General features: G+C 45.5%; 1 protein-coding gene across 1 annotated transcript in view; it reads left to right on the top strand.

Moving 5' to 3' along the window:
• The window catches only part of LOC106566370 (RIMS-binding protein 2), a 69420-nt gene that overhangs the window by 37888 nt on the left and 8562 nt on the right, over positions 1–22970 (top strand). The window contains exons 2-18 of the mRNA XM_045725007.1: positions 2980–3069; positions 7311–7431; positions 9764–9868; positions 11075–11125; positions 13234–13438; positions 14470–14621; positions 14908–14987; positions 15227–15336; positions 17215–18030; positions 18191–18214; positions 19201–19352; positions 19791–20313; positions 20373–20584; positions 20689–20844; positions 21035–21181; positions 21470–21575; positions 22019–22435. Of these exons, the coding sequence (XP_045580963.1) occupies positions 9767–9868; positions 11075–11125; positions 13234–13438; positions 14470–14621; positions 14908–14987; positions 15227–15336; positions 17215–18030; positions 18191–18214; positions 19201–19352; positions 19791–20313; positions 20373–20584; positions 20689–20844; positions 21035–21181; positions 21470–21575; positions 22019–22435 (3253 nt within the window). The 5' untranslated portion in view covers positions 2980–3069; positions 7311–7431; positions 9764–9766. The remainder of the gene's footprint in view (positions 1–2979; positions 3070–7310; positions 7432–9763; positions 9869–11074; positions 11126–13233; positions 13439–14469; positions 14622–14907; positions 14988–15226; positions 15337–17214; positions 18031–18190; positions 18215–19200; positions 19353–19790; positions 20314–20372; positions 20585–20688; positions 20845–21034; positions 21182–21469; positions 21576–22018; positions 22436–22970) is intronic.

Below are 22970 nucleotides of genomic sequence, written 5' to 3'. Positions count from 1 at the left end.
CCATAGTGTTTATACTTGTGTACTATTGTTTGTACAGATGAACGTGGTACCTTCAGGCATTTGGAAATTGCTCCCAAGGATGAACCAGACTTGTGGAGGTCTACAATTTTTTTCTGAGGTCTTGGCTGATTTCTTTTGATTTTCCCATGATGTCAAGCAAAGAGGCACTGAGTTTGAAGGTAGGCCTTGAAATACATCCACAGGTACACCTCCAATTGACTCAAATAATGTCAATTAGCATATCAGAAGCTTCTAAAGCCATTACATAATTTTCTGGAATTTTCCAAGCTGTTTAAAGGCATAGTCAACTTACTGTATGTAAACATTTGACCCACTGGAATTGTGATACAGTGAAATAATCTGTCTAAACAATTGTTGGAAAAATTACTTGTGTCATGCACAAAGTAGATGTCCTAACCGACTTGCCAAAACTATAGTTTGATCAATTTGTGGAGTGGTTGAAAAACGAGTTTTAATAATCTTAGGGATAGGCGTCCCGCTAATGGGACACCAGCCGACAACATCCATTGAAATTCAAATAAATAATCGTAACATTAAACATTCATGAACATACAAGTATCTTATATCATTTAAAAGCTTAAATTCTTGTTAATCTAACTGCGTTGTCTGGTTTACAATAGGCTTTACGGCGAAAGCATAACATGCGATTGTTTGAGGACGGCGCCCCAAATCAACATGTTTTTCAACCAGCACAGGCTTCATAAAATCACAAATAGCGATTAAATAAATCACTTACTTTTGAAGATCTTCCTCTGTTTGCAATCCTAATGGTCCCAGCTACAACATGAATGGTTGTTTTGTTAGATAAAATCCTTATATCCCATATTTATATATATTTATATCCCAAAAAGTCAGTTTAGTTGGCGCCATCGATTTCAGTAATCCACTCGTTCAACATGCAGACAAAGGAGTCCAAAAAGCTACCTCTAAACTTCCTCCAAACAAGTCAAACGATGTTTCTATTTAATCCTCAGGTACTCTAAAATGTACATAAACTATAATATTTCAGACGGAAAGTAGTACGTTCAATAGGAAAGCTAAATTAGTTAGCGAGCGCCCTCTCTCTCACTCTATGAAAGACTGATATTGTTCCGGTGCTCTCCTAACCAAAACTCAACATTTTTCAAAAAACAAGCCGGAAACCTTTAATAAAGACTGTTGACATCTAGTGGAAACCATCGGAATTGCAATCTGGGAGACGGAATTACATAACAACAATAGGTTTCCATTATAAGAGCCTGGGACCTAAAAAAAAAATTGTTTGGTTTTTCTTCGGATTTTCACCTGCCATATCAAATCTGTTATAGTCTCAGACATTAGTGTAACAGTTTTAGAAACTTCAAAGTGTTTTCTATCCAATGCTACCACTTATATGCATATCTTGGCTTCTGGTCCTGAGTAACAGGCAGTTTACTTTGGGCACGTCAGTCAGGCAGAAATTCAGGAAACTAGACCCTATCCCAAACAAGATTTATTTTAATGACTCCAACCTAAGTGTATGTAAACTTCCGACTTCAACTGTATATATATTTCTATCACTCTCCCCTCCCTCCCTCTCTTCTCTAGTCTCTCCCCCCTAAATTCTGTCTGTGTGTGACAAACAGTGGTGTTGACACAGAGGCCGTGTTCAGTCCTCTCAGGGCTGAGGCACAAAGTGGATCTGTCACCTGAAGTGCGCTAACATCAGGATTAGCTACGTAGGAGAGGTATCTCCACAGCCAGTGTGTGGTACAGTACAGTAGATTACAATGTAGGGAGAGAGGAAGGGATGGGGAGAATGTGTTACACAATCAGATTATAAATGCACCCCTCATACACACCGCTCTAAGCCGGCACCTTAACATCTACAAAAACACTCCAGCGCGCGCACACACACGCTTACGCACTCACAGTGGCAGTCTATTGTTTATTTGATGATAGGGGAGCCTGCTGAGGCTTTACCCTCCCCACAAACCCTCCATCCACCCTGGGTCAAGAGCTGGCATCCACCCTCACGGCACTCTCTGTCTCTTCGTCTCTCTCTCACACTCTCAGTCTCTCTCTCTCTCTCTGTCTTCCTCTCTCACTGTCTCTCTCTCCTCTCTCTCGCTGTATCTCTGTTCAGGACTTAAGCCTGTTACATAATTGTATTAAAGCATGAGTCACTTCACACCTCTTTCACTGTGTGAGATTTGGCATTATCCTCCCCAGATCTGGCAGAGGGAAGACCGCCTCTCAACTCCTTTTTGACAAATGGCACCCCATTCCCAATGTAGTGCACTAATTTTGACCAGGGCCATAGAGTCATTTGGGATGCACACATTGAGCAGAGTTGATCATCAACATGAGGTTGACTACTCTATCATATGCTGATTAATCTCCTGGATCATTGGAGAACTCAAGGCGGCACTGTTAATGGTGTTGGCCTCACTAAATAGAGGGTGGCAACGTGCAGCTGTGTATTCTGCCTTCTAGATCAGTGGTTCTCAATCCTGGTCCCGGGGACACATTTTACTTTTTGCCCTAGCTCTACACACCTGATTCAAACCATCAAAGCCTGCTTTTTTGTCAGCGGTGTAGTGCTAGGGCTAAAATAATAATGTGCACCCCCTTGGGTCTCCAGGATTGAGAACCACTGATGTATATAAGGGGGGGGTTTGTGTGCTGGTGAACCACTTCGGCCCACACAAGGTACGACAACCTGAGACGAATGTCTCTCTGTTGTATAACTACATATTTGCAGGTGGAGTTACTGTACAACGTGCATTGTAGCTCATTGCAGCCTATTGCTGTCCTGTACACACTATTACAATGCACCAATATCACCATTCAATGAATGTACTGTCACATTGAGACTAATTATCTATTCCCCCCCTCTTTCTGTCTATCTATCTGTCTCTCTCTCTCTTTCTCTCTCTCTGTGTCTCTGTGTCTCTCTCCTGCATCTATTCTGCCCCCATCCTCTCCATCCCTCCACAGAAGACTCAGCCTTTGGATGCGTTGCAGGAGAAAGATCGCCTGATCCTTGAGTTGTCCAGCAACAACCTGAAGGCATCCAAATATGACCAGGTAGGTAAAAGACTCAGTCTGCATCCCAAATAGCACCCTATTCCCTACACAGTGTACTACTGTGTAGAGAATAGGGTACCATTTGGGACCTAGCATCAACCTCATCATATAGCTCAGCCCAGTACTGTGCTTATATCACTTGATCAATGGGCAGATATCATATTGGCCTGTCATGGCCCCAGGGGTGTCTCTCACAGAGGAGGCTCTACATTACACTAACTGATGGAATCTGTGATCCATCTCTGATAGATCGATAGCTACTGAAAGCCCCTTGCACAATTTCACTCTGTCTCCATAAGGAGATGATGCTTGTTGTGGTTAAGTGGAATTGTATACATTAGATGAGGAGTGTATTGTGTATCATGGATGCTGGGACATTTGTTAGCTGTAACAGAATGTGCTGGACAGTGATAACAGACAGGCTACCATATGGACGTTGTAGAGTTTTGGAGTTGAAGTGCATTCCCGATGGAGGTGGAGAGGCCATGCTCATAGCACATAGGCCAGTCATAATGTCAATGCCCACACTAAAGGCTTTACTATTCTCTAAACACTGTTATCTGGGAAACAAAACCAACACACCAGAATGGCACAAACATCACAGCATCACTTCCCAGCCTCTGTGTGTAAATCTATCTCATCCCTATCCCTATCCAGCAGGCCCCACAGACACAGACGGACGCGCGCACACATAAACACACACACAGACTGGGAGTGTGAGTGAGCGACCGTCTGCAGCAGGGGGGCGGCTACCGCTAATGGTGTCACTTTCCCGGGGCCAGCTTTGACACGTGTCCAGAGAACAGAACAGCTCGGCACTTTGCTCCATCCTAATCCCCTATCCGGCTCCTCACGCATGCCGCCCGCATGCCATGGCCAACAGAAAGGAGCCATCTGTCAGCCTTTGAAATGAAAGAGGGGAGGGGGGGGGCAGAGTAGTGCGGTGCCCAGGTACCTGAGCCTGGGTTTGACGCTACTACCTGAGAGGACATGGTTAGCGTTAGCATCAGAGGCAGTGATCAAAGGAAGAGTTAGCGTAGCGCCGGGCTCTAGCCGAGGTGCTTGCCTCTCACTTTCTGGGTGTGAATGAGATTGTGGAGACTCAGTAAATAACATGGGAGAGAGAAAGGCGCCTCTGTCTACCCCTCGCATCAGAGGGACGATTTCTCAAAGCAGATGACGTAAGATCGATGGGAGATGCGAGCAGAGCGGCCTTCCAATATCAGAGGCGGGGGGGGGCATATAGACAAGAGGAGAGGGGGGAGTGAATGAGTGCTGAGAGGAATGTGCCAGGGCTGTCTGGTTGATGGGAGGGAAGGCGAGGGACTCGTTGCTGTGGGTGATTTAAGCCAATCAGTCTGGTGTTTGTCGTTATCATTTTCTCTTCATGGTCGATCCCCTCATGATCCCCAGATGAACAGTAACTGACCCCTGTGTAGAGAAAGGATTTTATCACATCTAGGTGCAGTTGTCAGAATACTGGAATTATGTGGAGATATATAATAGATTAAATTTCATATCAGAACAGAGGATCTTGTCACAATCTTTACCCACAACCCAAAATTATCATGGATTATTTCAGTTGAGGGTATGGCTGAAATAATTTGTTTCAGCAAACAAGTACAACATTGTGAATAACTGGTGCGGTACGATTTCATGGGGTCCCCAAGTTACCTTGAACGAGCTGATCTAATTATATTAATTAATTAGAGACTTAAGCGGTTGGAAGGTGAACCTTCGCCCCAGTCTGAGTTCCTGAGCACTCTGGAGCAAGTTTTCATCAAAGATCTCTCTGTACTTTGCTCCGTTCATCTTTGCCTCTCCTAGTCCCTGCCGCTAAAAAACATCCCCACAGCATGATTCTGCCACCACCATGCTTTTGCCATGTTTCCTCCAGACGTGACTATTGGCATTCAGGCCAAACAGTTCAATCTTGCTTTCATCAGACAAGACAATCTTGTTTCTCATGGTCTGAGAGTCTTTAGGCAAACTCCAAGCGGGCTGTCATTTGCCTTTTACTAAGGATTGGCTTCTGTCTGGCCACTCTACCATAAATGCCTGATTGGTGGAGAGCTGCAGAGATGGTTGTCCTTCTGGAAGGTTCTCCCATCTCCACAGAGGAACTCTAGAGCTCTATCAGAATGACTATCAGGTTATTGGTCACCTCCCTGACCAAGGCCCTTCTCCCTCAATTGCTGAGTTTGGCTTGGTGGCCAGCCTTAGGAAGAGTCTTGGTGGTTCCCAACTTCTTCCATTTTTTTTAACTAGGCAAGTCAGTTAAGAACAAATTCTTATTTTCAATGAAGGCCTAGGAACAGTGGGTTAACTGTCTTGTTCAGGGGCAGAACGACAAATGTTTACCTTGTCAGCTCTGGGATTTGATCTTGCAACCTTTCAGTTACAAGTCCAACGCTCTAACCACTAGGCTACCTGCCGCCCCAAGCATTAAGAAATTAAGAATGATGGAGGCCACTGTGGCCAATTCTGCTGAAATGTTTTGGTACCCTTCCCCAGATCTGTGCCTCGACCTTATACAGACAGGTGTGTGCCTTTCCAAATAATGTCCAATCAATTGAATTTACCACAAGTGGACTCCAATTAAGTTGTAGAAACATCTCAAGGATGAACAATGGAAACAGAATGCATCTGAGCTCAATTTCAAGTCTCATAGCAAAGGGTCTGAATACCTACTATGTAAGTAAGATATTTCTGTTTTTTATTTTTAATACATTTGCAAACATTTCTAAAAACATGTTTTATCTTTGTCATTATGGGGTATTGTGCGTAGATTGCTGAGGAGTTTCTTTTATTCAATCAATTTGTAATGTAACAAGATGTGGAAAAAGTCAAGGGGTCTGAATACTTTCTGAAGGCAATGTAAATTAAAAAGGACAGGTAAATTGATGGAAGAACAAAATGTTTCTCTTCTCACTCACTCCATATATACTTCATGGCCAAAAGTATGTGGACACCTGCTAGTCGAACATCTCATTCCAACATCATGGTCATTAATATGTAGTTGGTCACACGTTTGCTGCTATAACAGTCTCCACTCTTCTGGGAAGGCATTCCACTAGATGGAACATTGCTGCGGGGCTTGATTCCATTCAGCCACAAGAGCATTAGTGAGGTCAGGCACTGATGTTGGGCGATTAGGCCTGGTTCGCAGTCCGTGTTACACTTCATCCCAAAGGTGTTCAATGGGGTTGAGGTCAGGGCTCTGTGCAAGCCTGTCAAGTTCTTCCACATCGATCTCGACAAACCATTTCTGTATGGACCTCGCATTGTGCACAGGGGCATTGTCGTGCTGAAACAGGAAAGGAACTTGACTGGCCTGCACAGAGCCCTCAAGAGCCACAAAGTTGGAAGCACAGAATCATCTAAATCAAATTTTATTTGTCACAAACACATGGTTAGCAGATGTTAATGCGAGTGTAGCAAAATGTTTGTTCTTCTAGTTCGAAAGTGCAGCAATATCTAACATGTTAATGACATTTAGCATGTTATTGTATGCTGTAGTGTTGATATTTCCCTTCACTGGATCTAAGAAGCCTTTACCCCGAACCATGAAAAACAGCTCCAGACCATTATTTCTCCTCCACCAAACTTTACAGTTGGCACTAAGCATTAGGGCTGGTAGCGTTATCCTGGCATCCGCCAAACCCAGATATGTCCGTCGGACTGCCAACTGGTGAAGTGTGATTCATCACTCCAAAGAACGCGTTTCCACTGCTCCAGAGTCCTATGGCAACGAGATTTACACCCCTCCAGCCGACTCTTGGCATTGCACATGGTGATCTTGGGCTTGTGTGCGGCTGCGTGGCCATGCAAACCCATTTCATGAAGCTCTCGACGAACAGTTCCTGTGCTGACGTTGCTTCCAGAAGCAGTTTGGAACTCGGTAGTGAGTGTTTTTACGAGCCGTTGTTGCTCCTAGACATTTCAGCATCACAATAACAGCACTTATAGTTGACCGGGGCAGAAATTTTATGAACTGACTTGTTGGAAAGGTGGCATTCTATGACAGTGCCAAGTTGATAGTCACTGAGCGCTTCAGTACGGGCCATTCTACTGCCAATGTTTTCCTATGGAGATTTCATGGCTGTGTGCTCAATTTTAAATAGCTGAATCCACTAATTTGATGGGGTGTCCACATACTTTTGGCCTTGTAGTGTATATTTCTTCACCCTGACTCACTCTTCCCCTAACTTGATTTCTGTCTTTATTTTATTTTTCTCTAGGTAAGGTCAGACTATGAGCAGCTCAGACACACCTACAGTGCTGTGAGTTAGGAGAGAGACAGCCCAACAGGAGAGGAAACGGCTCCAAGGCAAACTGGAGAACCTCGAGCAGGTCCTCAAGGTGAGAATTCATCCGTCCGTCCATCCATCCATCAGTCCTAGCTCTCCTACATTCACTGCTACTGTTTTTTCAACTCAACAGTAAGCTCTGTCAGCCAATCATGAGATATGGATGAAACTTCAGAGACAGGGTTCTATAAGACCTTTGCAATCTGATTGGGTTAGGTTAAGGTAAGGCTAGATCACTAGATCAATATTTTCTGAAAACCCGATTGGACAATTGCATATATCTACAAAGTCTATCCTATGAGTTATAGAATACATCTTACTTCCCAATAAAAGTGTGTGAGTTTTGTCATTTGTTTTGCAGGAAACGCTTTTTCATTAGACTCTTGTATGCCAATAGCAATCAGCAGCAGTCTCATAGCAGTGTGAAATATGCTCTCATTACAAATCACTGCTTCCCTCCATTCAATATTGATTGTCTGTTTGTAAGGAGTGGCTATATTTGAGAGAGAAATGTACCCATCTGAGGAAATTGACTCCTGCTCCTAAAAAATAAAAGAAGTGCATGTTACTTTCTCATTGCCTATTGATTTGTACGGATGTGGAGATTGCATGTTGGAGAATATTATGGAGAGAGATGAGGATGGAGAAAGCAGAGAAAGACTGAAAAGGGAGAAGGAAAAAATATAAGTGAGAGATTTCCTGAAGTGGAGCACTCTCCTTCGTTTCCAGTGTGCTCAATTTTTCAGGGATAATAGTTGGTACTTTTTCACCATTGCATAACCATGTTACCAAGATTGTGCTATACCTCAGCAATTTCAGAGAGAGATATTCACTGACATAATATTGCCATAAAGTTGGCTAATCTGAATAAGTGGAGTCTTAAACTGAGAAGTTGCATCTTTGTTGCTGTGGATGAGGATGATGATGATGACGATAACGATACCGATGACGACGATTATAAGAATCAGTTAGCTGTAGGCTAGCGTCTGATCACTGTGTATGAGAGCCAGAGGTCTATCGGGCCAGTCCATTTTGGAGCTTTGAATGACCACAACCACATCTGACAGAGTGAGCCAAGTGACAGTCCCTCAGTCACTGGAGTCTCCTGCGTCTCCAGTAGAGCTTAAGACTCCTTTGTGATTATGCAAAGCAGTGCCAGCTCAGGACACCTCTGAGCATCTCTGGAGCTTTCCTTCTCCCAGAGAGAAAAAGATGAATGTCAAGAGTTTATAAGCTGCTTTATGTTTTTAAGCTCCAAGAAACATCTTATGTCCCTAACTCCAAGTCCTACCGGTGGCAGCTGCTCTTAACTCTGGAGATACAGTCATAATAACTCATTTGGGAGTGGGTGACTATACACTGAGTGTACAAAACGTTAGGAACATTTTCCTAATATTGAGTTGCACCACCTTTTGCCCTCAGAATATGCTCAATTCATCTGGGCATGGACTCTACAAGTTGTCGAAAGTATTCCACAGGGATGCTGGCCCATGTTGACTCCAATGCTTCCCACAGTTGTTTCAAGTTGGCTGGATGTCTTTTGGGTGGTGGTGGAGCATTCTTGATACACACAGGAATCTGTTGAGCGTGAAAAACCCAGCAGCGTTGCAGTTCTTGACAAACTCAAACTGATGCGCCTGATGCAGGTGTTCCTAATATTTTGTACACTAAGTGTATGTGATTGATCATAAGAATCAGTGAGTCGGACTAGATATGGCGTCAACAGAGGTAGACAAACTTCATACCATTTGAATGGAAAATGACAGCATTCTTGTTTCTTTTGCCTTTGACTTTTTATGTATTAATCTGGTATTATGGGTGCTGTAAAAGTGTTTGGACTGTGTTGTAACCATTCAAGGCATAGTTACCACACTATGACCATGTATTGACCATGTTGTGACCTGGTCTCCCCAGCATATGAACATGTGTTGACTGCGTTGTTTGTGACCTGGTCTCCCCAGCATATGAACATGTGTTGACTGCGTTGTTTGTGACCTGGTCTCCCCAGCATATGAACATGTATTGACTGCGTTGTTTGTGACCTGGTCTCCCCAGCATATGAACATGTATTGACTGCGTTGTTTGTGACCTGGTCTCCCCAGCATATGAACATGTATTGACTGCGTTGTTTGTGACCTGGTCTCCCCAGCATATGAACATGTATTGACTGCGTTGTTTGTGACCTGGTCTCCCCAGCATATGAACATGTATTGACTGCGTTGTTTGTGACCTGGTCTCCCCAGCATATGAACATGTATTGACTGCGTTGTTTGTGACCTGGTCTCCGCAGCATATGAACATGTATTGACTGCGTTGTTTGTGACCTGGTCTCCGCAGCATATGAACATGTATTGACTGCGTTGTTTGTGACCTGGTCTCCCCAGCATATGCGAGAGGCTGCTGAGAGGAGGCAGCAGTTGGATGAAGAGCATGAGCAGGCCCTGGCTGCCCTCACCACCAAGCAGCAGAAGATCCACCTTCTGCATAAGGTAAGCCCATAACACCCCACCTCGCCTCCGCCCTAGACTCCAACCATCACCACAGTGGTCACTAAAGACAATGCATCATGATAACAGTGGTCAAGTATGTGTGCATTGATTAGAGAGACTGGTATTGTGCAACTATTATGCAATGTTCCCCCAAACACTGTAACTCATGACTCATGAAAAACAACAACATTCTACCATAGTGAGGGTTCTGCGTGTGTCTGCTCTAGCACTAACAGTTCCTCTTGAGTTGTTGTTCAACTCAGACTGTGGATATGAAATATGATGGGAATGTAAAAGGGGCCATATAATCAGTAGTCTCCTGTGATTGTGTGTCTGTCTGCATTGGCAGCAGTCATCTGAGCTCCTAGAGAGCTGTGTGAATCCCTGTGTGTTCTGTTTAGAGAGGAGCCATGACAGACACATAGCAATTAGAGCAGACCACAAGCACAGCACAGATCAGACTCCCCAGAGACACTGCCTAAAGTTAACCAAGCACGTCACTTTAGGGAGACGGGAATGAGTGTGTGATTGTGTGTGTGTGTGTGTTATTGAGAGTTGAATGAGGATGTTTGCTTTTGAGTATTGGTGTGTGTTTGTCAGTGTGCACGCCTATCTGCGTTTCAATCGGTGTGCTTGTATGCATCTGCCTCAGCGTGCTCCTTTGAGGCCTCGTCCTTTGTCTGTTTTGTCCTTTACCTAATTTATTGCGCTGCGATTCCATTTAATTAGCAATCGCACAGATTATATATCACTGGAGTAGAACAGCATTTCGTCCTTCAGATATCAAAGCCAATCTAGATGAAACAGCTTGATATTATGAGGCTTTTCTGATGCACCTTAGTTGCAGGTTTTTAAATTGGAAGTCATAGCACCCATTCCGTTTCGCCTAGTCTCCCCTGTCCTCAGATACCCCACAGCTGTGAGGCATTCATTGCCTTTGTACTGTAGTCCGTAAACTTGTCTCTTTAAGACTATTTCTCCTGCTCATGCTGTGCAGAGCTGACACCACTGAGGGTTCTGCATGTGTCTGCTCTTGCACTGACAGTTCCTCTTGAGTTGTTGTTCAGCTCAGACTGTCTCTTCTATGTGTGCAGTGTACCAAGAGCTGTGCCAAGTGTATGCTTGATGTATTACTGACAGAGAGAGAATGTGCAGTGCTCACTGTGTCACCTGCAGGTCCTATATAACTGTGTTTGTGTTCTCCAGGCTCAGGTTGAAGCTGAGAGAGAGCATGAGGGAGCGGTCCACCTGTTAGAGGTAAGTGGACATGGAGGTCCGGTGGCCAATGTGAGGATGGCTTCCGTGGCTGTTTTCAAAATGTTTGTGTATGCAAGACACATTGATGCATAAGAAAAATACCTTGTTTTAAATCCACCAAATCTGTATTGCCTTTCATTAAGAGCTAGAGTTTTGAGGTAAACCTGGTTAATCCCAGGTGATACTCTATACTGTATTTGTATTGCTTTTGGAGGCTTTTGTTGAGTGGGGAGCTAAGCACTGATGAGCCTGGAATACCCAGAGAGTTGGGTCCGCAAAACCTCAACCTGCCCATAACTCTCTCTTTTACGACTCAGTTAGACCGCTGAACTCTGCCGTTGCTCAGGCTAAGTTCAGAAGCTCTTATCCCAGCCACGGCACTAATGGCTCTCGAGAAACCTCTTTTACAGAAAAATCAACAGGAGTTCAGGGGGAAACCATCCAGATGATGAAATATCTACAGTGCAGAGGAGCTGCATTAGGACTGGCACTGTGCACAGAGAACTCCAACAGCATGTTCAGTTAACCCAGAGATGAGATGGCTCTAAGATGAACTAGGCATAATGTTCATTTCCCTCATTTCTGGTTTTCAGCACTGTCGTGGTTATGATTTGGGGTGTTTTCTTTTGGAATATTAATTGTACATGATATTCCCCATAGGGGACTCGTCGTACCTACTTGTTTTGTAATGGTTCTCTTTTCTAATTTATTGACATGATTTTGCACGGATTACTGTATTACATATACATTGATTGCATACGGTGTAACAGTTTGATTTGGGTGTTTGTTTTCTTTCATCTTTATTCAATGTCATTGTGTGTTTCTATATGTTTCTTCTGTGTCTGAACAGAACCATTTGGACAGAATGCAGATAATTATGTTTCTCACCCTGAAACATCTAGTTACCCAGTGTTCATCATCTCCATGGTCACTTCCTTCCTATAGCCTTTAAAAAGTCTCAGTGAATCACTTGGGCTCTAATTCACATCAGTGCATATGTTATGGTAATTAGGCAATCATACATATGCTAATATTGAACTAGATTGAATTATATCAGTTGAACAGAGCCTGTGTTGGTACTGGATCACACTATAGATCCTCTTCTGCCTCTGTACTGTAGTCCAGAATTGTGTCCCAAATGGCACCCTATTCCCTATATAGTGCACTACTTATGACCAGGACCTTTAGGGCTCTGGTCAATGGTAGTGCACTGTATGGTAGTAGTGCACTATATAGGGAATAGGGTGCCATTTGGTACACCTCCCAGATGTTCTGTAACATCAAAATACACTTGATTTCCTTGTTTCCATTTGAAAACGATGGCTGTTCATTCATCCTCAGTTATTGTATCTCAGCCCATCTTGCAGCCCAGTGTTCTGACTCTGAAACATCTAGTTTTATTGCTGGGTAAAACCAACTTTCCCCTTGGCTAGGACCCTGGCTTGTCTTATCTCTTACCCAGCAAGCCATGGGGTTTGAGCCTTCTAGCTTTCAGAGAAAACCCAACGGTTGTTAACTCAAGGCTCTAATCATCGTCTCGGAGCTGCTTAGATAATGTCTTTAATGTAAATACTTTTATAAGCCTCTTAACTCTTCACAGTCCTTGGCTTTGGTTATCAAAGTGTATCAGCGTTGCACAGCCTCTTCTTCCATATACTGTACATTGATTACTTGGCAGGCAGTGTTTTTGATATGAAATGGCTCTTTTGGGATCCCGTGCCGTAATTGGTTTGGCTTGATATCTGCAGCACCAGAAAAGGATTTAAGCCATTGATAAGTTGAACTCATAGTCATGTAGAGGTATTACGTACATGTTATTAACATAAAACATGCATTGCTTTGTAATAGATCCCTTGTGGCTCAGTTGGTAGAGCATGGCGCTTGCAACGCCAGGGTTGTGGGTTTGATTCCTACGGGGGACCAGTATGAAAATGTATGTAAGTTGCTCTGGATAAGAGCGTCTGATAAATGACTAAAATATGAATGTAATACAGTGTATCCCCTTCTAAAGATTTGCTACATAAGAACACAGAAACCTTCCTTCCATTGATTGATTCTGTCTCTCTCTCTCTCTCCTCCCCTCTATGTCAAATCCTTGTCCATGGAAGGCCAAGGTTCGCGACCTGGAGCAGAAATGCAGGTCACAGACTAAACAGTTTGGCCAGTTGTCCAAGAGCCTGGAAGATTTCAGTCTGGAGGCAGATACTGTGGACATCTTCAGCACTGAGCCTTTCTCCAAACAAAAAATTCCCCTTTCCCTGGAAAATAAACTCTCCCAAATCCTCAACGGACTGGCAGTGCAGGCAGGGAAAGGTGAGAGCTCCCAACCCTGCCCTCTGTAAGAGCATTGTGCAGTCAGAAGACATACATATGAAGCAGAAAAGAGCCTAGCCTTAGAGAGTCATAGTACATGCATCATATCTGGCATTTGTTTCAAACTGTGTATCTCATCCATCAAAACCAGTGGACGGTTCTGAAAGTCTATGTATACAATCTTGTTTGTGCTCCAGATGAGGCTCTGTCAGTCATTATGCGTGGGTAATTAATTTATTCAAAATGGAACAAGACAGTAATTTAATCTAGTTATCACAACAGTGACCTTTACTAGAAGCCGGCTGGAGTGAGGTTGGGAGAGTGGCAGATAGAGAAGGTAAATTGGCAGCTAAACTGTCTGGTGTGAGTCAGAGTAAGGTCCTGCTTCTCTCTTCAGCCCATCTCAACGGTAGGCTACAAGGAAGATTTGGACCACTGTGGAAATGGGCGAAATGCTGCTATATTCATGATCAATAACACAGCTCATTGATCAGAGGGTTGATATATGACATCTGCTAATGAGAGCCAACACATTAGTATTCTAACCCCACATACTGTAACCTGCCAGCTAATACATACAGCAGAATCAGCAATGCAGATACCATAGATTAGAAGGCTCTGAGATATTGCTCTAGATATCCTCTACTGTCACTTTACTGCAGTGAAAATGCTACTGTATGGTTGTAACTGGTGGTGTGATGAAACAAATCCAACCACCAATAATTTTAATTCCATCTTTTTGTTTAAAATGTGAAATTACCTAGGTTTGGTGTTGTGTAGGGGGTGTGTTGACGAGAACTCTGTGATGGCTGTGTCCTGGTCCCTGTCATCTGTGTCTTTCAAGAGTGTTAAGCATCAGGGAAATGCATTGCAGATGCATCAGGCAGAAAGAGCACAGCCAGGTCCTGGCCATATACTGTAGAGTGTTTGCTGTGTACTCCCCTGAACAGGAAATCAATAGCTGTACCATGAATGAAAGCAGAAGGAATGACAGATGCTCTTTACTTGGTGTGGAAATCAATGTTTCCCAGGCAATGAGAGCTCGGCAAACACTCCACTGATATCGAAGTTCCTCCGCTCACTGCAGATCGGAGACAGAGACAGGCCAGAGCTGCTATCTGTCAATCCCACCACCGTGACAACGAGCTGCCCCAGCAGCCCACAACGGGCGACCCTCTCAGAGGTGGGTACCGCCCCTCTTCTCTTCCCATTCAGAGACAGTCTCAAGGCAAAAGCATGAGGGTGCTTTATCTCTGCTCTTACCAAGAGATGGGCTATTCTTGGAACAGCTGTATAATAGCACATGACAGCAGTCAACTGAGCTATAGCTGTATAACCTATGGGTTTAACACCGGACAGAAACATGACTCTCCAGTGACAACTGTCAGAGAAGTAGAACTAGAGAGTATAAGGGTGGAAGTATTTAGATGCAACTCTATGATTGCTCCTCTGCCCCTGTGTTCCTGCAGATGGAGGATGAGGTCAGCCCTGCGCCCCGGTCCAAGCCTCGCTACACTGGCACGGTCCGTCTCTGCACCGCCCGCTACAGGTGGGACTGTTCAGTTTGTCACACAACACCTGGGACAGCTGGATCAGATAGGACTCTGGTCCAGGGCGTTATGTCAGTGTGAGCAAGCCGCATGTTACACCCTGGACCAGAGTTAGATTAACAAGTACATCAACCTGCAGATCGGAAGCACTCTTTTCACCATAAAAATCTTGCAGTATATCTTGTGGTCAGGAGCACATCAATATGTTGAACTCCCCCTCCTCTCTCTTGTTGTGTAGTTACAACCCTTACGATGGGCCAAACGAGCACCCAGAGGCAGAGCTCCCCCTGGTGGCTGGGAAGTACCTATACGTGTACGGCACCATGGACGACGACGGTTTCTACCAAGGTGAGAGTGAATCCAGGGCTACTACTTTGACTTTGCTGCTAACTTCTTTATTGAGGAAAAATGTACTTACTCCAACTGTGATATATGTTTGTCTCACCTAGCTATCTTAAGATGAATGCACTGACTAAGTCGCTCTGGATAAGAGCATCTGCTAAATGGCTAAAATGTAAATGTACTACTACACACATTCCACACACACACTTCACCATTGGCATCAGTATCAACAGGGCCCGCGTCACATCTAATCTCATAAGACTTATGAAGGCTTTTTCATCCATGGCTACGCTAATCCTCCTAGCATCCCTGGCCCAGACTTCAGCCTGCATCAGCAGCTCTGGTGAGTCATCACTTGCAGCCATGGGCGGTGGTGTTGGTGGTGGTGGGTGATAATGCCTAGATTTAGCCTAGCTACTGCCTGCCTGGCTGGCTGCATGGAGGAGGAAGTGGTTTGTATTTACCACAGGGATACTGGTGCTCAGAACAAGCTGTTGTCAAGATGTAGCCTGAGCCATGTAGCTCGACGGCTAATCCAGCAAGGCTCTGATTAATCACAGACATATCCCTCTGCAGAAGGAGAGCTAGGGCCTCCCAGCCTCACTACTGTACTGACTGGAATGATGAGATAGAGAGGGAGAGGACAGTCAGGATCTCTGTCACGTCCTGACCAGTAAAAGGGGTTGTTTGTTATTGTAGTTTGGTCAGGGCATGGCAGGGGGTGTTTGTTTAGTGTGTTTCGGGGTTTTTGGGCAATGTTCTATGTTAGTATATTTCTATGGCTGTGTCTATTTAGTCTATTTCTATGTTCAGAGTTTTGGTTTGGCCTTCAATTAGAAGCAACTGTTCTTCGTTGCTTCTAATTGGAGGTCATATTTAAGTAGGGGTTTTTGTCACTGTGTTTGTGGGTAGTTGTTTCCTGTTCCGTGTATAGCGTTTAGCCTTACAGGACTGTCGTCGTCGTCGTCGTCGTCGTCGTCGTCGTCGTCGTCGTCGTTGTTTATTTTGTATAAGTATTTTGTTTGTGTTTTTTCCTTCTAATAAAGAAGATGAGTATACACGTTCCCGCTGCGTTTTGGTCCACTCAATAAGATGAACGTTACAATCTCTTTGAAAAGCAAGTACAGTACTGATGAGAGAAAGAGGTTGGTGGTCACTAAGTCACTATAGTGAATTGGGTGCCATTTCAGACACACCCTTAGTTCCATCCACTGTGCAGGAATAGGTTTTTAACCCACCGTACATCTTGGAGAAAGTGATGATGGCATCATAGCCCTATCCTTCCTTCTCTGTCAGATCCGAGAGAACAGTCCCTACCTTGAGGATGAGCACCACAGGGTCATGTTGTCCTGGGAAAATAGTGCTCAAAACACGAGAGTCACAAGGGCTCTCGTTATTATTTTCCTTTCTCTTTTTACACTGATGAGATGGTCTATTTTTTAGCTAACATTTGCAGCAGGCATCATTAAAGGCTTGAGCATGCCATAGATTCCCCCTGAGACGGCCGTGTGTGAATGGTATCTATCATCAGGCTACTGTGTGTCAGAACAGAACAGGGTTCCTGGAAGGTGTTACTGTGTCTGACTGAATAATCGCTCGAATTAAATCTTCACAGCCAAAAAATCCTGGGTGATACTACATGTTACTCCCAACAGAAATATCCATATTCTGCTCAACTCTTTTGATCCATTCTTTACATACCAGATTTCCATATAAATATTAATTCCTTTATACATTCTAAAGGTCCTTTTTCATGGAATTGTTTGGAATAACGTGTTTGGGGACAAGATTTGTAGAGGAATTTGCAGAAGAGAGATGGTTGTGGGTTTATATTTTGTTGATAATAAGCATCTCTCTCTCTCTGTCTGTCTCTGTGTGCTCCAGGTGAGCTGCTGGACGGCCAGCGAGGGCTGGTCCCGTCCAACTTTGTGGAGTTTGTCCAAGACAAGGAGAAACCATCCATCCAACTAGGGGACGGAGAGGAGGACCTGGGCTCTCTGGACCATATCACCCTTGGCCTGATGGGGGTGGATGGAGGGGCCCCTCAGGATGGGCTACTGGGTTCCAGCAACCCCCTGGGCCCCTGCAGCAACGGCACAGGGCCCCTGGACCCTGAGGATCTGGTCGATGACATTGTGCCTTACCCCCGGAGGATCACCCTGATCAAGCAGTTGGCCCGTAGCGTCATTGTGGCCTGGGAGCCCCCCATGGTGCCCCTGGGATGGGGAAAAATCAGCTGCTACAACGTGCTGGTGGATGGCGAGGTGCGTGCCAGCATACCCTACGGCGACAGGACCAAGTCGTTGTTGGAGAAGCTGGATCTGGACACGTATACGCACCGCGTGTCCGTGCAGAGTGTGACAGACAGGGGCCTGTCGGATGCGCTGCGCTGCACCCTGATGGTGGGAGCCAACGTGGTGGTGGCGCCGTATGGACTGCGTGTGGACGACATCCTGCGCGACTCAGCCGAGCTCTCATGGTTGCCCAGCAACAGTAACTATGGGCACACAGTGTTCCTGGACGGGGCGGAGCATGCAGTGGTGAAGCCGGGGAGGTACAGGCTGCGCTTTGTTAACCTCAAGGCCATGACGGTATACAAGGTGAGGGTGGTGGCCCGGCCACACCAGGTGCCATGGCAACTGCTCATGGAACAGAGGGAGAAGAAGGAGGCTGCTGTGGAGTTCTGTACACAAGCTGCTGGTGAGGCCGGTTTGATCTTTTCTTAAGTCTAAGTGTTTTATGTACATATATTTGTTCATATGTCATCTATGTTTTCTAGAAAGTTTGGATAAACGTCCATAGATATATAGATGACTCACGTCCTTACGTGTGCTATGTATGTCTGTTATGTTTTGTCCAGGTCCAGGACCATATTCCAGATCAGGTCAGAATGAAGACCAGTTGGGTTATGGTGGTTATGGGAAAAGTAGGAAGTAGCTTTTGATTGGCATGTGCAACTGACACATCGAATGGAAACAAGCTAACAGCACTTAAAAACCTAGGAAACAACTATGAGTAACTTCCTCAGCTTTTCCCTCCCCTTTGGCTCAATGCTAATATACCTCATAGATTAAAGTTATGTCCCAAATGGCACCATATTCCTTATATAGCGCACTATGTGGGATGCAACCTAAATCTGCTTAAGTAACTCTCTCCCACTCTATACTTCACTGAAATGACCACATCAGGATCTGTTTGCATTTCCCTCTGCCTGAGCTGTGACATCACTGTGATGTCCTGCATGGTGTACCTAGTGAACCAGGAAAGAACAGGCTGTACTCATTCAACCCACACTGACGCCTTTCACACACAAGAGACACACAGACACACGGACACACAGACAGACAAACATAGACAGACTATACGGAACACACACACACACACACACACACACACACACACACACACACACACACACACACACACCTCCCTTTGTTCCTTTCAGCCTTCTACTTTCACTTTTTCATCATACAATACATTGCTAGAACATTCCAAATTGCTTTTAAATACTATATTGATAAATACATATCTGTTTGAGTGTGATTAGACTGATTACAAAGCTAAAGAGTTGGATGTTAATCAGATAAGATGTTTAGGATGCATTTAGGATTCACACTTAAAATAATCCCCCCAAAATTGCCTGGATATTACATAACATTTACATCGTGATTCCTTAGGTCTATGCAACCAACATTGGAAAAGGGAAAGGGGATTTGTGTATCACGTAATTTCACAACAAAAAAGAGATAGGATGAAACAAGTAACAGCATGAATGCTCTACTCATGAATGCTCCACTCACCTCCACTCCCTCACCGTTTGTGTGTGTAAAACCTATGTAGATAGTATCTCATGTGTCATCCCCCCTCCAGGCCCCCCATTACCACCTCAGGAGGTGCAGGTGCAGTGTGGCCAGGCACCAGGGGTCCTGCAGGTGCGCTGGAAGCCCCCTATCCTCTCATCCAGTGGAACCTCCAATGGAGCCTGCGTCATCGGATACGCAGTCTGCACTAAAGGACAAAAGGTGAGTCAGTAACTGTGTGCCAAAGGACAGAAGGTGAGTAAGGGTATACCCCAAGTGACAGCGAAGTATGTGAGAGTGAGTGAAATACCGAGTGTTAGAGTATGTGATATGTGTGTGTAATTGTGTCATTACATCACTGCTGGCTTTAGTGCTCAGCAGTGCTACCTAGACTGCTCTCACTGTCAGTGCTAGTATTCTCTGTATACAAGGGCCTGTGAAAACCCTAGAAAGCACTCTCACTCTCTCTGCTGGTGAACATTAAATATGGACATCCTCCCTTTGTAGAGTTGCACAGGGTCTGTATTAGGCAAACTGTCTATACTAGTGGACGTTGCTCTGAATTTAAGAGCAAATCAGTTGAAAAGCAGTTGAAAGGAATGCAACAATGAACTGAATGTCAACTGTGTCCAACCCGAGGTGTGTGTTGTTTCCTGTCAGATAGCAGAGGTGTTGTACCCTCTGGCTGACTATGTGACAGTGGAGCTGAACAGGATCCAGTGTCTGGAGGCCAGGGAGGTCATCGTCAGGACGTTATCAGCACAGGGAGAGTCCCAGGACTCCCACGTTGCCCCCATTCCAAACAACCTACTGTTGCCGCCTCCTCACCCTGCCCCTGTGCCCCCTCAGCAACCACACGCAGTGCCCCCTCTACCTCACTCCCACGCCCCCCACCCCACCTCCAGTCACCTCACCTCCACCACCCCCAACTACCCCTGCCTCACCTCCAGCCTCCCTCACCCCTGCCTCACAGACAACCCTTCCCTAACCACAGTCCTCAAACCCAGCCACACCTCCAACCCCTGCCCCCTCATCTTGTTCCCCAGCCTCACCGACAGCCTCAACCCGCTCACCCTGGTGGTCCTCCACAGCCCTTGCACCTCCAGTCTCATCCTCCCCATACAATTTCCCAGCACCGCCTACCCCTGCTGCCCCACCCACCCCCCAGCTCCACCAGAGACCAGTAAGTGCCAGAGACCTGGAAGCCAAAGAGCAGGTGGTCCAGCATGGGGGCGTCCCAAGCCAGCCCTGGGACCCTACCCACTCCCCCCTCCGCCCAGCCTCCTCCTGCCCCCATGTACGGGCACACCCTGGAGGCGCCCCTTTCTGCCAACCACCGCTCGCCCTCTCCCCAAAGGATCCTGCCACAGCCCAGGGGCACCCCCATCCCAGACCAAATGGCCAAAGCCATCGCCCGCGAGGCAGCACAGAGGGTGGCTGCAGAGAGTGGCAGAGTGAGTCATTCATACATAAAGCCAATCAATGTTGCCCTGGTTAAAGCTCTAGTCTGATAATTTGTTTGTTGAAGTTACATATATCTGCCTATGGATTGTGTTAGATGGAGAGGAGAGTCGTCTACAATGAGCAGGGCCAGGCCTTCCACCAACAGAACTCAGACGAGGAAGAGGAGGATGAGGAAGGGTATGGTCACGGCCGCAGGAGACAGGGGGCCTCAGTAGATGAATTCCTCAGAGGGTCCGAGCTGGGCAGGCCGGTAAAGACAGAATTTAATAGGGTACATATTCACATCCAATGGTTTTGTCCAGGTGCTGGATATCCTAGTATGATTTCACACGTGTGGGGTGTGTTTGTTTTTTTTTTTTTTGTGTGTGTGTGTGTGTGTGTGTGTGTGTGTGTGTGTGTGTGTGTGTGTGTGTGTGTGTGTGTGTGTGTGTGTGTGTCAGGCCCACTACAGCCACAGTGAGGAGTACCACAGTGATAGCAGCCGCGGCTCTGACCTTTCTGACATCATGGAAGAGGATGAGGAGGAGCTCTACTCTGAAATGCAGCTGGAGGAGGGACGACGACGCAACTCCCATAATGCACTCAAGGTAGGAATACCACTCGTGTAGTCTCTCATCAAAGCTTAACATTGAAATATTAAAATCGAGTAAACTGATTTGGTTCTGATTACCACTTGTACAATGGAAAAAATCAAGTACGCAAACCACTTTATCGCAGTTGGATGATATGGCCCCTGTGTCCAGCAATGTGTCTACAGTAGAATACTTCCTCTGTCTTGTTTGATTGGTTGACCTTTTATTTGAAGCAATAGTCATTGGAAGTAATTTTGCTAGTTGTGGGGAGATTTAGATATTTTTATGTGTGATCTTTTTAAGACTGGGAACACCCCCTCTGGGGGTCGGCTGGATCGGGAGACGGGGAGAAGAATGCCTCGGGACGGCCCGCAGCCCCAGAGACACCCTCTTATGGTGCCCTCCATTGGTCAGTCGGGTCACATTAGCCCAGAGAGGAGTCTGGGAGTTGTATTGTTTTTGTGCATTGATGTTCTCTGTACCCTAGTAGATGTTCTGCTTCCTGTTTTAATCGTCCATGAGCTTCGCTGTGTACAGATCACCTCTGTGTCTTTGAACCATGCTCATGCCTTCACAGTACTGACAGCTTACTTACAGTCAATGTACAGTATTATCAGTTACTAGAACGTTCCCTGGCTGCTACGGTGACAAGGTACACAGACACATATTTCACCATAACAAATGTAGCTGAATATTTCAGTTATTAAGAACTGCTTTTGAGCTCTCTGTTTATGGCCAGCGATATGTTAGGATTATCAAAGGTTATGCCAGGAAGAGACCTCCGAACCAACCAACCAATGAGTAGCATGCGCACTTTATTAACCACCACCGTCTGATTGGTGTTTCCTGTAGAGATAACCACAGAGAGTAACAGTGATGGGAACCTCTCCCCCGTCACGGAAGATGTTTACTATGGCAGTGTAGCACGGCACAGGACGTGGTCGTCCAGCCGACACCCCACAGGCGCCAAGCCTTCCTATAATGGTACGTGCTGTGGTTTATCCCTCGCTCCTTCACCAAAGCACAGCCAAAAGCCACCAGCCCTAGTTGAGAGGAGAGTAGTGATGCCAACGACTGCCTTAATATGTCTCAGAACACCTAGCATGATCCACTGCACTGCACCAATATGGAAGCTTGCTGAGCCACACTGGGCCCAAGATGGCCGCCCACTGTTGCGGATTGGAATGACTGCTGCTCAAATTATGCTTCTCCCCTCCCTCCCTTGCACTGAACTCCATCAGATGCCTGCTAAACCCTTCCCCCTCTCAATTTAACCCCACTCACCACACCTTTACTGGGGTTACTATGCATGACTGATTGGAAGGAGTCAGGGTTTTTTAAGAATTATATAGCATCGCTGTCCTTGCTGAGAACTCAATGACTGTTATAGAAAGTTCTACTAAAATGTTCCTATTACATCTTACATATAAATACATATTTATCAGTTTGTTTGGGTTTTCATATGTTCACTATGCTGATGGTCTGATCTTATTTTATCGTTTCTAAGCAAGGAGTCAACTAAAGGACAGACAGAGTTTTCTTTGGCCCACTGTACTTTAGTGGAGCCTAATACAATAGTCAGATCAGTACCACTACGTCAGGGTTCAGCAGTATGCATGTTTAACTCTGTGTGTGTGTGTGTGTGTGTGTGTGTGTGTGTGTGTGTGTGTGTGTGTGTGTGTGTGTGTGTGTGTGTGTGTGTGTGTGTCAACCATGTTCGTGTAACCCATCATGTCTGGTTTGCTCTCCAATCTCTATCCATCTGTAACCTGGCCATAAGTTCATATGTGGTGTCAAATTGATG

Source organism: Salmo salar, chromosome ssa09 (assembly GCF_905237065.1).
Source record: "Salmo salar chromosome ssa09, Ssal_v3.1, whole genome shotgun sequence".
Taxonomy (NCBI): domain Eukaryota; kingdom Metazoa; phylum Chordata; class Actinopteri; order Salmoniformes; family Salmonidae; genus Salmo; species Salmo salar.
The sequence above is the reverse complement of the archived record's forward strand: the minus strand, read 5'-3'. Positions and strand labels throughout refer to the sequence as shown.